This window comes from Taudactylus pleione, unplaced genomic scaffold, assembly GCF_031769625.1.
Source record: "Taudactylus pleione unplaced genomic scaffold, aTauple2 ptg001441l, whole genome shotgun sequence".
NCBI lineage: Eukaryota > Metazoa > Chordata > Amphibia > Anura > Myobatrachidae > Taudactylus > Taudactylus pleione.
In genome coordinates, this window is record NW_028285840.1 from 1,559,183 (window position 1) to 1,572,764 (window position 13,582).

At 47.6% G+C, this 13,582-nt stretch overlaps 1 protein-coding gene across 1 annotated transcript in view; it reads left to right on the forward strand.

Annotated features, from left to right (window-relative positions):
• LOC148442605 (polyhomeotic-like protein 2) overlaps positions 1-13,582 on the forward strand; it is a gene marked incomplete at its 3' end in the record, with an annotated part of 75,974 nt that overhangs the window by 11,952 nt on the left and 50,440 nt on the right. Inside the window, exons 3-4 of the mRNA XM_088463753.1 lie at positions 12,945-13,103; positions 13,185-13,256. Of these exons, the coding sequence (XP_088319879.1) occupies positions 12,945-13,103; positions 13,185-13,256 (231 nt within the window). The remainder of the gene's footprint in view (positions 1-12,944; positions 13,104-13,184; positions 13,257-13,582) is intronic.

A 13,582-nucleotide genomic window follows, 5' to 3' on the forward strand; every position in this document is an offset into this window, starting at 1 on the left:
CAGTTCTGAGAGGAGTATAGTCTTTGGTGTCACCTGCTAGACAGTGTTACTCAGTTCTGAGTGGAGTACAGTCTATGGTATCTCTCTGACAGTCAGTTTTACTCAGTTCTGAGTGGAGTATAGTCTCTGGCATCACCTGCCAGACAGTTTTACTCAGTTCTGAGTGGAGTATAGTCTCTCGTGTCACCTGCCAGACACTGTTACTCAGTTCTGAGAGGAGTATAGTCTTTGGTGTCACCTGCTAGACAGTGTTACTCAGTTCTGAGTGGAGTACAGTCTATGGTATCTCTCTGACAGTCAGTTTTACTCAGTTCTGAGTGGAGTATAGTCTCTGGCATCACCTGCCAGACAGTGTTACTCAGTTTTGAGTGGAGTATAGTCTCTCGTGTCACCTGCCAGACAGTGTTACTCAGTTCTGAGTGGAGTACAGTCTATGGTGTCTCTCTGACAGACAGTTTTACTCAGTTCTGAGTGGAGTATAGTCTCTCGTGTCACCTGCCAGACAGTGTTACTCAGTTTTGAGTGGAGTATAGTCTCTCGTGTCACCTGCCAGACAGTGTTACTCAGTTCTGAGAGGAGTATAGTCTATGGTGTCTCTCTGACAGTCAGTTTTACTCAGTTCTGAGTGGAGTATAGTCTCTGGTGTCACCTGCCAGACAGTGTTACTCAGTTTTGAGTGGAGTATAGTCTCTGGTGTCACCTGCCAGACAGTGTTACTCAGTTTTGAGTGGAGTATAGTCTCTCGTGTCACCTGCCAGACAGTGTTACTCAGTTCTGAGAGGAGTATAGTCTATGGTGTCTCTCTGACAGTCAGTTTTACTCAGTTCTGAGTGGAGTATAGTCTTTCGTGTCACCTACCAGACAGTGTTACTCAGTTCTGAGAGGAGTATAGTCTATGGTGTCACCTGCCAGACAGTGTTACTCAGTTCTGAGAGGAGTATAGTCTCTGGTGTCACCTGCCAGACAGTGTTACTCAGTTCTGAGTGGAGTATAGTCTATGGTGTCTCTCTGACAGTCAGTTTTACTCAGTTCTGAGTGGAGTATAGTCTTTCGTGTCACCTACCAGACAGTGTTACTCAGTTCTGAGAGGAGTATAGTCTATGGTGTCACCTGCCAGACAGTGTTACTCAGTTCTGAGAGGAGTATAGTCTCTGGTGTCACCTGCCAGACAGTGTTATTCAGTTTTGAGTGGAGTATAGTCTCTCGTGTCACCTGCCAGACAGTGTTACTCAGTTCTGAGTGGAGTATAGTCTCTGGTGTCACCTGCCAGACAGTGTTACTCAGTTTTGAGTGGAGTATAGTCTCTGGTGTCACCTGCCAGACAGTGTTACTCAGTTCTGAATGGAGTATAGTCTCTGGCGTCACCTGCCAGACAGTATTACTCAGTTCTGAGAGGAGTATAGTCTCTGGTGTCACCTGCCAGACAGTGTTACTCAGTTCTTAGTGGAGTATAGTCTCTGGTGTCACCTGCCAGGCAGTGTTACTCAGTTCTGAGAGGAGTATAGTCTCTGGTGTCACCTGCCAGGCAGTGTTACTCAGTTCTGAGAGGAGTATAGTCTCTGGTGTCACCTGCCAGGCAGTGTTACTCAGTTCTGAGTGGAGTATAGTCTCTGGTGTCACCTGCCAGGCAGTGTTACTCAGTTCTGAGAGGAGTATAGTCTCTGGTGTCACCTGCCAGGCAGTGTTACTCAGTTTTGAGAGGAGTATAGTCTCTGGTGTCACCTGCCAGACAGTGTTACTCAGTTCTGAGTGGAGTACAGTCTCTGGTGTCACCTGCCAGGCAGTGTTACTCAGTTCTGAGTGGAGTATAGTCTCTGGTGTCACCTGCCAGACAGTGTTACTCAGTTCTGAGAGGAGTACAGTCTCTGGTGTCACCTGCCAGACAGTGTTACTCAGTTCTGAGAGGAGTACAGTCTCTGGTGTCACCTGCCAGACAGTGTTACTCAGTTCTGAGAGGAGTATAGTCTCTGGTGTCACCTGCCAGACAGTGTTACTCAGTTCTGATAGCAGTATAGTCTCTGGTGTCACCTGCCAGACAGTGTTACTCAGTTCTGATAGCAGTATAGTCTCTGGTGTCACCTGCCAGGCAGTGTTACTCAGTTCTGAGTGGAGTACAGTCTCTGGTGTCACCTGCCAGACAGTGTTACTCAGTTCTGAGTGGAGTACAGTCTCTGGTGTCACCTGCCAGGCAGTGTTACTCAGTTCTGAGTGGAGTATAGTCTCTGGTGTCACCTGCCAGACAGTGTTATTCAGTTCTGAGTGGAGTATAGTCCCTTGTGTCACCTGCCAGACAGTGTTACTCAGTTCTGAGTGGAGTATAGTCTCTGGTGTCACCTGCCAGACAGTGTTACTCAGTTATAGGTGGAGTACAGTCTCTGGTGTCTCTCTGACAGTCATTTTTACTCAGTTCTGAGTGGAGTACAGTCTCTGGTGTCTCTCTGACAGGCAGTGTTACTCTGTGCTGAGTATAGTATAGTCTCTGGTGTCACCTGCCAGACAGTGTTACTCAGTTATAGGTGGAGTATAGTCTCTGGTGTCACCTGCCAGGCAGTGTTACTCAGTTCTGAGAGGAGTATAGTCTCTGGTGTCACCTGCCAGGCAGTGTTACTCAGTTTTGAGAGGAGTATAGTCTCTGGTGTCACCTACCAGACAGTGTTACTCAGTTCTGAGTGGAGTATAGTCTCTGGTGTCACCTGCCAGACAGTGTTACTCAGTTATAGGTGGAGTACAGTCTCTGGTGTCTCTCTGACAGTCAGTTTTACTCAGTTCTGAGTGGAGTAAAGTCTCTGGTGTCACCTGCCAGACAGTGTTACTCAGTGCTGAGTGGAGTATAGTCTGTGGTGTCACCTGCCAGACAGCGTTACTCAGTGCTGAGTGGAGTATAGTCTCTGGTGTCACCTGTCAGACAGTGTTACTCAGTTCTGAGAGGAGTATAGTGTCTGGTGTCACCTGCCAGACAGTGTTACTCAGTTCTGAGAGGAGTATAGTCTCTGGTGTCACCTGCCAGACAGTGTTACTCAGTTCTGAGAGGAGTACAGTCTCTGGTGTCACCTGCCAGGCAGTGTTACTCAGTTCTGAGAGGAGTATAGTCTCTGGTGTCACCTGCCAGGCAGTGTTACTCAGTTCTGAGAGGAGTATAGTCTCTGGTGTCACCTGCCAGGCAGTGTTACTCAGTTTTGAGAGGAGTATAGTCTCTGGTGTCACCTGCCAGACAGTGTTACTCAGTTCTGAGTGGAGTACAGTCTCTGGTGTCACCTGCCAGGCAGTGTTACTCAGTTCTGAGTGGAGTATAGTCTCTGGTGTCACCTGCCAGACAGTGTTACTCAGTTCTGAGAGAAGTACAGTCTCTGGTGTCACCTGCCAGACAGTGTTACTCAGTTCTGAGAGGAGTATAGTCTCTGGTGTCACCTGCCAGACAGTGTTACTCAGTTCTGAGAGGAGTATAGTCTCTGGTGTCACCTGCCAGACAGTGTTACTCAGTTCTGAGTGGAGTACAGTCTCTGGTGTCACCTGCCAGGCAGTGTTACTCAGTTATGAGAGGAGTACAGTCTCTGGTGTCACCTGCCAGGCAGTGTTACTCAGTTTTGAGAGGAGTATAGTCTCTGGTGTCACCTACCAGACAGTGTTACTCAGTTCTGAGAGGAGTACAGTCTCTGGTGTCACCTGCCAGACAGTGTTACTCAGTTCTGATAGGAGTACAGTCTCTGGTGTCACCTGCCAGACAGTGTTACTCAGTTCTGATAGGAGTACAGTCTTTGGTACCAACTGCCAGGCAGGGTTACTCAGTTCTGATAGGAGTATAGTCTCTGGTGTCACCTGTCAGGCAGTGTTACTCAGTTCTGAGAGGAGTACATTCTCTGGTGTCTCCTGCCAGACAGTGTTACTCAGTTCTGAGTGGAGTATAGTCTCTGGTGTCACCTGCCAGACAGTGTTACTCAGTTCTGATAGTAGTATAGTCTCTGGTGTCACCTGTCAGACAGTGTTACTCAGTTCTGAGTGGAGTATAGTCTCTGGTGTCTCCTGCCAGACAGTGTTACTCAGTTCTGAGAGGAGTATAGTCCCTGGTGTCACCTGCCAGGCAGTGTTACTCAGTTCTGAGAGGAGTATAGTCTCTGGTGTCACCTACCAGACAGTGTTACTCAGTTCTGAGTGGAGTATAGTCTCTGGTGTCTCCTGCCAGACAGTGTTATTCAGTTCTGAGTGGAGTATAGTCCCTGGTGTCACCTGCCAGACAGTGTTACTCAGTTCTGAGTGGAGTATAGTCTCTGGTGTCACCTGCCAGACAGTGTTACTCAGTTATAGGTGGAGTACAGTCTCTGGTGTCTCTCTGACAGTCATTTTTACTCAGTTCTGAGTGGAGTACAGTCTCTGGTGTCTCTCTGACAGGCAGTGTTACTCTGTGCTGAGTATAGTATAGTCTCTGGTGTCACCTGCCAGACAGTGTTACTCAGTTATAGGTGGAGTATAGTCTCTGGTGTCACCTGCCAGGCAGTGTTACTCAGTTCTGAGAGGAGTATAGTCTCTGGTGTCACCTGCCAGGCAGTGTTACTCAGTTTTGAGAGGAGTATAGTCTCTGGTGTCACCTACCAGACAGTGTTACTCAGTTCTGAGTGGAGTATAGTCTTTGGTGTCACCTGCCAGACAGTATTACTCAGTTCTGAGTGGAGTACAGTCTCTGGTGTCACCTGCCAGAAAGATGCTACTCAGTTATAGGTGGAGTACAGTCTCTGGTGTCTCTCTGACAGTCAGTTTTACTCAGTTCTTTGTGGAGTAAAGTCTCTGGTGTCACCTGCCAGACAGTGTTACTCAGTGCTGAGTGGAGTATAGTCTGTGGTGTCACCTGCCAGACAGCGTTACTCAGTGCTGAGTGGAGTATAGTCTCTGGTGTCACCTGTCAGACAGTGTTACTCAGTTCTGAGTGGAGTATAGTGTCTGGTGTCACCTGCCAGACAGTGTTACTCAGTTCTGAGAGGAGTATAGTCTCTGGTGTCACCTGCCAGACAGTGTTACTCAGTTCTGAGAGGAGTACAGTCTCTGGTGTCACCTGCCAGGCAGTGTTACTCAGTTCTGAGAGGAGTATAGTCTCTGGTGTCACCTGCCAGGCAGTGTTACTCAGTTTTGAGAGGAGTATAGTCTCTGGTGTCACCTGCCAGACAGTGTTACTCAGTTCTGAGTGGAGTACAGTCTCTGGTGTCACCTGCCAGGCAGTGTTACTCAGTTCTGAGTGGAGTATAGTCTCTGGTGTCACCTGCCAGACAGTGTTACTCAGTTCTGAGAGAAGTACAGTCTCTGGTGTCACCTGCCAGACAGTGTTACTCAGTTCTGAGAGGAGTATAGTCTCTGGTGTCACCTGCCAGACAGTGTTACTCAGTTCTGAGAGGAGTATAGTCTCTGGTGTCACCTGCCAGACAGTGTTACTCAGTTCTAAGTGGAGTACAGTCTCTGGTGTCACCTGCCAGGCAGTGTTACTCAGTTATGAGAGGAGTACAGTCTCTGGTGTCACCTGCCAGGCAGTGTTACTCAGTTTTGAGAGGAGTATAGTCTCTGGTGTCACCTACCAGACAGTGTTACTCAGTTCTGAGAGGAGTACAGTCTCTGGTGTCACCTGCCAGACAGTGTTACTCAGTTCTGATAGGAGTACAGTCTCTGGTGTCACCTGCCAGACAGTGTTACTCAGTTCTGATAGGAGTACAGTCTTTGGTACCAACTGCCAGGCAGGGTTACTCAGTTCTGATAGGAGTATAGTCTCTGGTGTCACCTGTCAGGCAGTGTTACTCAGTTCTGAGAGGAGTACATTCTCTGGTGTCTCCTGCCAGACAGTGTTACTCAGTTCTGAGTGGAGTATAGTCTCTGGTGTCACCTGCCAGACAGTGTTACTCAGTTCTGATAGGAGTATAGTCTCTGGTGTCACCTGTCAGACAGTGTTACTCAGTTCTGAGTGGAGTATAGTCTCTGGTGTCTCCTGCCAGACAGTGTTACTCAGTTCTGAGAGGAGTATAGTCCCTGGTGTCACCTGCCAGGCAGTGTTACTCAGTTCTGAGAGGAGTATAGTCTCTGGTGTCACCTACCAGACAGTGTTACTCAGTTCTGAGTGGAGTATAGTCTCTGGTGTCTCCTGCCAGACAGTGTTATTCAGTTCTGAGTGGAGTATAGTCCCTGGTGTCACCTGCCAGACAGTGTTACTCAGTTCTGAGTGGAGTATAGTCTCTGGTGTCACCTGCCAGACAGTGTTACTCAGTTATAGGTGGAGTACAGTCTCTGGTGTCTCTCTGACAGTCATTTTTACTCAGTTCTGAGTGGAGTACAGTCTCTGGTGTCTCTCTGACAGGCAGTGTTACTCTGTGCTGAGTATAGTATAGTCTCTGGTGTCACCTGCCAGACAGTGTTACTCAGTTATAGGTGGAGTATAGTCTCTGGTGTCACCTGCCAGGCAGTGTTACTCAGTTCTGAGAGGAGTATAGTCTCTGGTGTCACCTGCCAGGCAGTGTTACTCAGTTTTGAGAGGAGTATAGTCTCTGGTGTCACCTACCAGACAGTGTTACTCAGTTCTGAGTGGAGTATAGTCTTTGGTGTCACCTGCCAGACAGTGTTACTCAGTTCTGAGTGGAGTACAGTCTCTGGTGTCACCTGCCAGAAAGATGCTACTCAGTTATAGGTGGAGTACAGTCTCTGGTGTCTCTCTGACAGTCAGTTTTACTCAGTTCTGAGTGGAGTAAAGTCTCTGGTGTCACCTGCCAGACAGTGTTACTCAGTGCTGAGTGGAGTATAGTCTGTGGTGTCACCTGCCAGACAGCGTTACTCAGTGCTGAGTGGAGTATAGTCTCTGGTGTCACCTGTCAGACAGTGTTACTCAGTTCTGAGTGGAGTATAGTGTCTGGTGTCACCTGCCAGACAGTGTTACTCAGTTCTGAGAGGAGTATAGTCTCTGGTGTCACCTGCCAGACAGTGTTACTCAGTTCTGAGAGGAGTACAGTCTCTGGTGTCACCTGCCAGGCAGTGTTACTCAGTTCTGAGAGGAGTATAGTCTCTGGTGTCACCTGCCAGGCAGTATTACTCAGTTCTGAGAGGAGTATAGTCTCTGGTGTCACCTGCCAGGCAGTGTTACTCAGTTTTGAGAGGAGTATAGTCTCTGGTGTCACCTGCCAGACATTGTTACTCAGTTCTGAGTGGAGTACAGTCTCTGGTGTCACCTGCCAGGCAGTGTTACTCAGTTCTGAGTGGAGTATAGTCTCTGGTGTCACCTGCCAGACAGTGTTACTCAGTTCTGAGAGAAGTACAGTCTCTGGTGTCACCTGCCAGACAGTGTTACTCAGTTCTGAGAGGAGTATAGTCTCTGGTGTCACCTGCCAGACAGTGTTACTCAGTTCTGAGAGGAGTATAGTCTCTGGTGTCACCTGCCAGACAGTGTTACTCAGTTCTGAGTGGAGTACAGTCTCTGGTGTCACCTGCCAGGCAGTGTTACTCAGTTATGAGAGGAGTACAGTCTCTGGTGTCACCTGCCAGGCAGTGTTACTCAGTTTTGAGAGGAGTATAGTCTCTGGTGTCACCTACCAGACAGTGTTACTCAGTTCTGAGAGGAGTACATTCTCTGGTGTCTCCTGCCAGACAGTGTTACTCAGTTCTGAGAGGAGTATAGTCTCTGGTGTCACCTGCCAGACAGTGTTACTCAGTTCTGATAGGAGTATAGTCTCTGGTGTCACCTGTCAGACAGTGTTACTCAGTTCTGAGTGGAGTATAGTCTCTGGTGTCTCCTGCCAGACAGTGTTACTCAGTTCTGAGAGGAGTATAGTCCCTGGTGTCACCTGCCAGGCAGTGTTACTCAGTTCTGAGAGGAGTATAGTCTCTGGTGTCACCTACCAGACAGTGTTACTCAGTTCTGAGTGGAGTATAGTCTCTGGTGTCACCTGCCAGATAGTGTTATTCAGTTCTGAGTGGAGTATAGTCCCTGGTGTCACCTGCCAGACAGTGTTACTCAGTTCTGAGTGGAGTATAGTCTCTGGTGTCACCTGCCAGACAGTATTACTCAGTTATAGGTGGAGTACAGTCTCTGGTGTCTCTCTGACAGTCATTTTTACTCAGTTCTGAGTGGAGTACAGTCTCTGGTGTCTCTCTGACAGGCAGTGTTACTCTGTGCTGAGTATAGTATAGTCTCTGGTGTCACCTGCCAGACAGTGTTACTCAGTTATAGGTGGAGTATAGTCTCTGTTGTCACCTGCCAGGCAGTGTTACTCAGTTCTGAGAGGAGTATGGTCTCTGGTGTCTCCTGCCAGAAATATGTTACTCAGTTCTGAGTGGAGTATGGTCTCTGGTGACTTTCTGTCAGTCAGTGTTACTCAGTCCTGAGTGGAGTACAGTCTATGGTGTCACCCTGTCAGTCAGTATTACTCAGTTCTGAGTGAAGTACAGTCTGTAATATGTCCTGTCAAATATCATTACTCAGTTCTGAGTGGAGTACAGTCTATGGTGTCACTCTGTCAGTCAGTATTACTCAGTTCTGAGTGAAGTACAGTCTGTAATATGTCCTGTGGAGTATGGTCTCTGGTGACTTTCTGTCAGTCAGTGTTACTCAGTCCTGAGTGGAGTATAGCCTACGGTGTCTCTCTGACAGTCAGTATTACTCAGTTCTAAGTGGAGTATAGCCTACGGTGTCTCTCTGTCAGTCAGTATTATCAGTTCTGAGTGAAGTACAGTCTGTAATATGTCCTGTGGAGTATTGTCTCTGGTGTCTTTCTGTCAGTAAGTATTACTCAATTCCCAGTGAAGTACAGTCTGTAATATCAGAGTCGTAACTAGACTTTTTGGTGCCCTGTGCCAGAGAGAGCATTGGCGCCCCCCCAATTTTTCAAACAGGAACATAAGATAGTGCACCTAAAAAAGGGCCATGGCCTCATGGGGAAGATGCTGGGTTTAAAATAAGAGGAAGCTACAGGTGAGAATGATAATAAACAGGAAAATTGACAGCTCCAAACAGCTCGCCGGGTCTCTCGCATGCGCACGACGGGGCAGCCTCCGTCGTGCGCATGCGCAATTGGGAAACATCGACCCGCTTGCGAGCGTACAGTGGAGTACAGTCTCTGGTGTCTTTCTGTCAGTCAGTATTACGCAGTTCTGAGAGGAATATAGTCTCTGGTGTCACCTGCCAGACAGTGTACTCAGATCTGAGTGGAGTATAGTCTCTGGTGTCACCTGTCAGACAGTGTACTCAGATCTGAGTGAAGTATAGTCTCTGATGTCACCTGCCAGACAGTGTACTCAGATCTGAGTGGAGTATAGTCTTTGGTGTCTCTCTGCCAGATAGTGTTACTCAGTTCTGAGAGGAGTATAGTCTCTGGTGTCACCTGCCAGACAGTGTACTCAGATCTGAGTGAAGTATAGTCTCTGGTGTCACCTGTCAGACAGTGTACTCAGATCTGAGTGGAGTATAGTCTCTGGTGTCTCTCTGCCAGACAGTGTTACTCAGTTCTGAGTGGAGTACAGTCTCTGGTGTCTTTCTGTCAGTCAGTATTACTCAGTTCTGAGAGGAGTATAGTATCTGGTGTCACCTGCCAGACAGTGTACTCAGATCTGAGTGGAGTATAGTCTCTGGTGTCACCTGCCAGACAGTGTACTCAGATCTGAGTGAAGTATAGTCTCTGGTGTCACCTGTCAGACAGTGTACTCAGATCTGAGTGGAGTACAGTCTCTGGTGTCACCTTTCAGACAGTGTACTCAGATCTGAGTGCAGTACAGTCTCTGGTGCCTCCTGTCAGACAGTATTACTCAGTTCTGAGTGGAGTACAGTCTCTGGTGTCTCCTGTCAGAGTTACTCAGTTCTGAGTGGAGTATAGTCTCTGGTGTCAGCTGTCAGACAGTGTTCCTCAGTTCTGAGTGGAGAGGAGTATAGTCTCTGGTGTCTCCTACCAGATTGAGTTACTCAGTTCTGAGCGGAGTATTGTCTCTTGTGTCTCCTGCCAGAAAGATGTTACTCAGTTTTGAATGGAGTACAGTCTCTGGTGCCTCCTGTCAGACAGTATTACTCAGAGTGGAGTACAGTCTAGATGGGATGAGGGAAGTATAGATGGATGAGGGAAGTTTAGATGGGATGAGAGAAGTATAGATGGGATGAGGGAAGTATAGATGGGATGAGGGAAGTATAGCTGGGATGAGAGAAGTATAGATGGGATGAGGGAAGTATAGATGGGATGAGGGAAGTATAGATGGAATGAGGAAAATATAGATGGGATGAGAGAAGTCCAGTATAGATGGGATGAGGGAAGTATAGATGGGATGAGAGAAGTATAGATGGGATGAGGGAAGTATAGATGGGATGAGAGAAGTATAGATGGGATGAGAGAAGTATAGATGGGATGAGGGAAGTATAGATGGGATGAGAGAAGTATAGATGGGATGAGAGAAGTATAGATGGGATGAGGGAAGTATAGATGGGATGAGGGCAGTATAGATGGGATGAGGGAAGTATAGATGGGATGAGAGAAGTATAGATGGGATGAGGGAAGTATAGATGGGATGAGAGAAGTATAGATGGGATGAGGGAAGTATAGATGGGATGAGGGAAATATAGATGGGATGAGGGAAATATAGATGGATGAGGGAAATATAGATGGATGAGGGAAATATAGATGGGATGAGGGAAGTATAGATGGGATGAGGGAAGTATAGATGGGATGAGGGAAGAATAGATGGGATGAGGGAAGTTTAGATGGGATGAGGGAAGTATAGATGGGATGAGGGAAGTATAGATGGGATGAGGGAAATATAGATGGAATGATGGAAGTATAGATGGGATGAGGGAAGTATAGATGGAATGAGGGAAGTATAGATGGGATGAGGGAAGTATAGATGGGATGAGGGAAGTATAGATGGAATGAGGGAAGTATAGATGGGATGAGGGAAATATAGATGGATGAGGGAAATATAGATGGGATGAGGGAAGTATAGATGGGATGAGGGAAGTTTAGATGGGATGAGGGAAGTATAGATGGGATGAGGGAAATATAGATGGATGAGGGAAATATAGATGGGATGAGGGAAGTATAGATGGGATGAGAGAAGTATAGATGGGATGAAGGAAGTATAGTTTGGATGAGGGAAGTATAGATGGGATGAGGGAAGTATAGATGGGATGAGGGAAATATAGATGGAATGATGGAAGTATAGATGGGATGAGGGAAGTATAGATGGGATGACTGAAGTATAGATGGAATGAGGGAAGTATAGATGGGATGAGGGAAGTATAGATGGGATGAGGGAAGTATAGATGGGATGAGGGAAGTATAGATGGAATGAGGGAAGTATAGATGGGATGAGGGAAGTATAGATGGAATGAGAGAAGTATAGATGGGATGAGGGTAGTTTAGATGGGATGAGGGAAGTATAGATGGGATGAGTGAAGTATAGATGGGATGCGGGAAGTATAGATGGATGAGGGAAGTATAGATGGGATGAGGGAAGTATAGATGGGATGAGGGAAATATAGATGGGATGAGGGAAGTACGACAGAAACATTCCTGAGTTAGTGGCCTGTTCCTGGGCTGGACAGAGCCCCCGGACACTGGCACAGGGATGATGGATCACCTGTCACTGGGGGAGGGGAAGGGGAGTGATGGATGGGATGGGGAAAAGCCATATCCGGGAGGAGAACTATGTTTCCCTTCATATAAGAACGTCTCTAATTGTATCATGCTTTTGTGAGGAATAAACAACATAACTTCTTCACCCCTCTTAACCTCTGAACCCCTCCTTCCGCCTATGCAGATAAATCACTTTATGGATGGGGTCATTTTCATATTAACACGTTGTGTGCCAGGTGATTTAGCAGGAATCCCTTACTGCGAGGTATCTGTGGTGCCTGATACCTCGCAGTGAGGATGTCAGAGCCGGACATTATGACACCTCGCATTGATGGTGACAGAGCCAAACATTATAAATATACATGGTGCCTGATACCTCGCAGTAAGGGAGACAGAGCTGGACATTATAAATATATATGGTGCCTGATACCTCGCAATAATGGAGACAGAGACGGACATTATAAATATACATGGTGCGAGGATGTCGGAGCCAGACATTATAAATATACTTGGTGCCTTATACCTCGCAGTGAGTGTGACAGAGCTGGACATTCTATATATACATGGTGCCTGATACCTCGCAGTGAGGATGTCGGAGCCGGTTATTATAAATATACATAGTGCCTGATATCTCACAGTAATGAAGGTCGAGGCCGGACATTATAAATATACATGGTGCGTTATACCTCGCACTGAGGGTGTCGGAGCTAGACATTATAAATATACTTGTTGCCTAATACCGCCCAAGGAGACATTATAAATATATGTGGTGTTCTCATTATGGGTCATATTGTAAAGTATCAGTTTGATAAAATTATGAGAAGAAGATTTGAGGGCGTACATGTGGGAAAGTTGGGAGGCAGTGGTGTAACTTCACCCACATCACCCAGAGGTAACTTTCTCGCCCACTAAGTTACGCCAGTGTCCATTTCTCGTTCCCTCCTATATCACCACCTCTCACTCCTGCCTGCAGGACTTCACCTGAACTGTGCCCAATGTTTGGAGCTCCCTGCCCGCCTGGCCAGAGTCCACCAATCTCCACGCCTCCGTGTTCGCCTCCCGAGCCCCATGATAAATCCTCCTCACACTCTTCCTCCCACTAGTTTTTCACCATGGCGCCCACCCCTCAACTCCTCTTCTTCCTGTCCTTCTCGGAGACATCTTTACGTTCTCCTCGGTCTAATGTAATTGCTTTATTATCACGTCTTATCTATTATGTTGTATTTACCGATGCGTTTATATCTATCTGTATGATGTAACTGGTAGGTGGCTTTGTGTATTTGCTGACTGTGTGGCGCTGCGAAATCTGCGGTGTCTCGTAAACATTGATGGCGATTGTACGACCGCTGCTCGTTCTCATTACTCGTTGTGTAGGTGATCCAGCAAGCACTGACCCGCCAGCCCAGCACCGCGGCACAGTATCTGCAGCAGATGTATGCAGCCCAGCAACAACACCTGATGCTGCAAACAGCAGCGCTACAACAGCAGCACCTGAACAGCGCTCAGCTGCAGAGCCTGGCTGCGGCACAGCAGGTGAGAGCTTTCCCCGGGGGTTATGTATCGCAGCCTCCATTTAGCGGTATGAGATGAGACTAAACTGTGGTGTATTTCCAGGCAAGTCTGGCGGCCAGCAGAGCTTCCCCCGCCGTGAGTGTGTCTCAGCAGAATAACCCCCAGCCCCCAGCGGTGAGTCACAGAGCATGGCTGTGTAGCACAGGGCACAGCCTCCATAATGTTACTCGTATTGGGCTGGGAGTACAGGAAGATACTATAAGGTATTGTGTCTCACTGCCACCAGGTGTCACTACAGCTACATGTAAGACCCGAGCGCCTGGCCGCAGCTATTTACAGGTGTAAGTGTACAGTGTTTAGTAATGGATACCCACCACATGCTGGGTTGTGATGCGATACCCTGTGCATCTGCCTCTCCATCATATACCTGTGCTCCATTACCACGTACATGGGGCCTAATTGCACTTGAGAAGAAAGGTATAGTAAAATACATTGCTGTG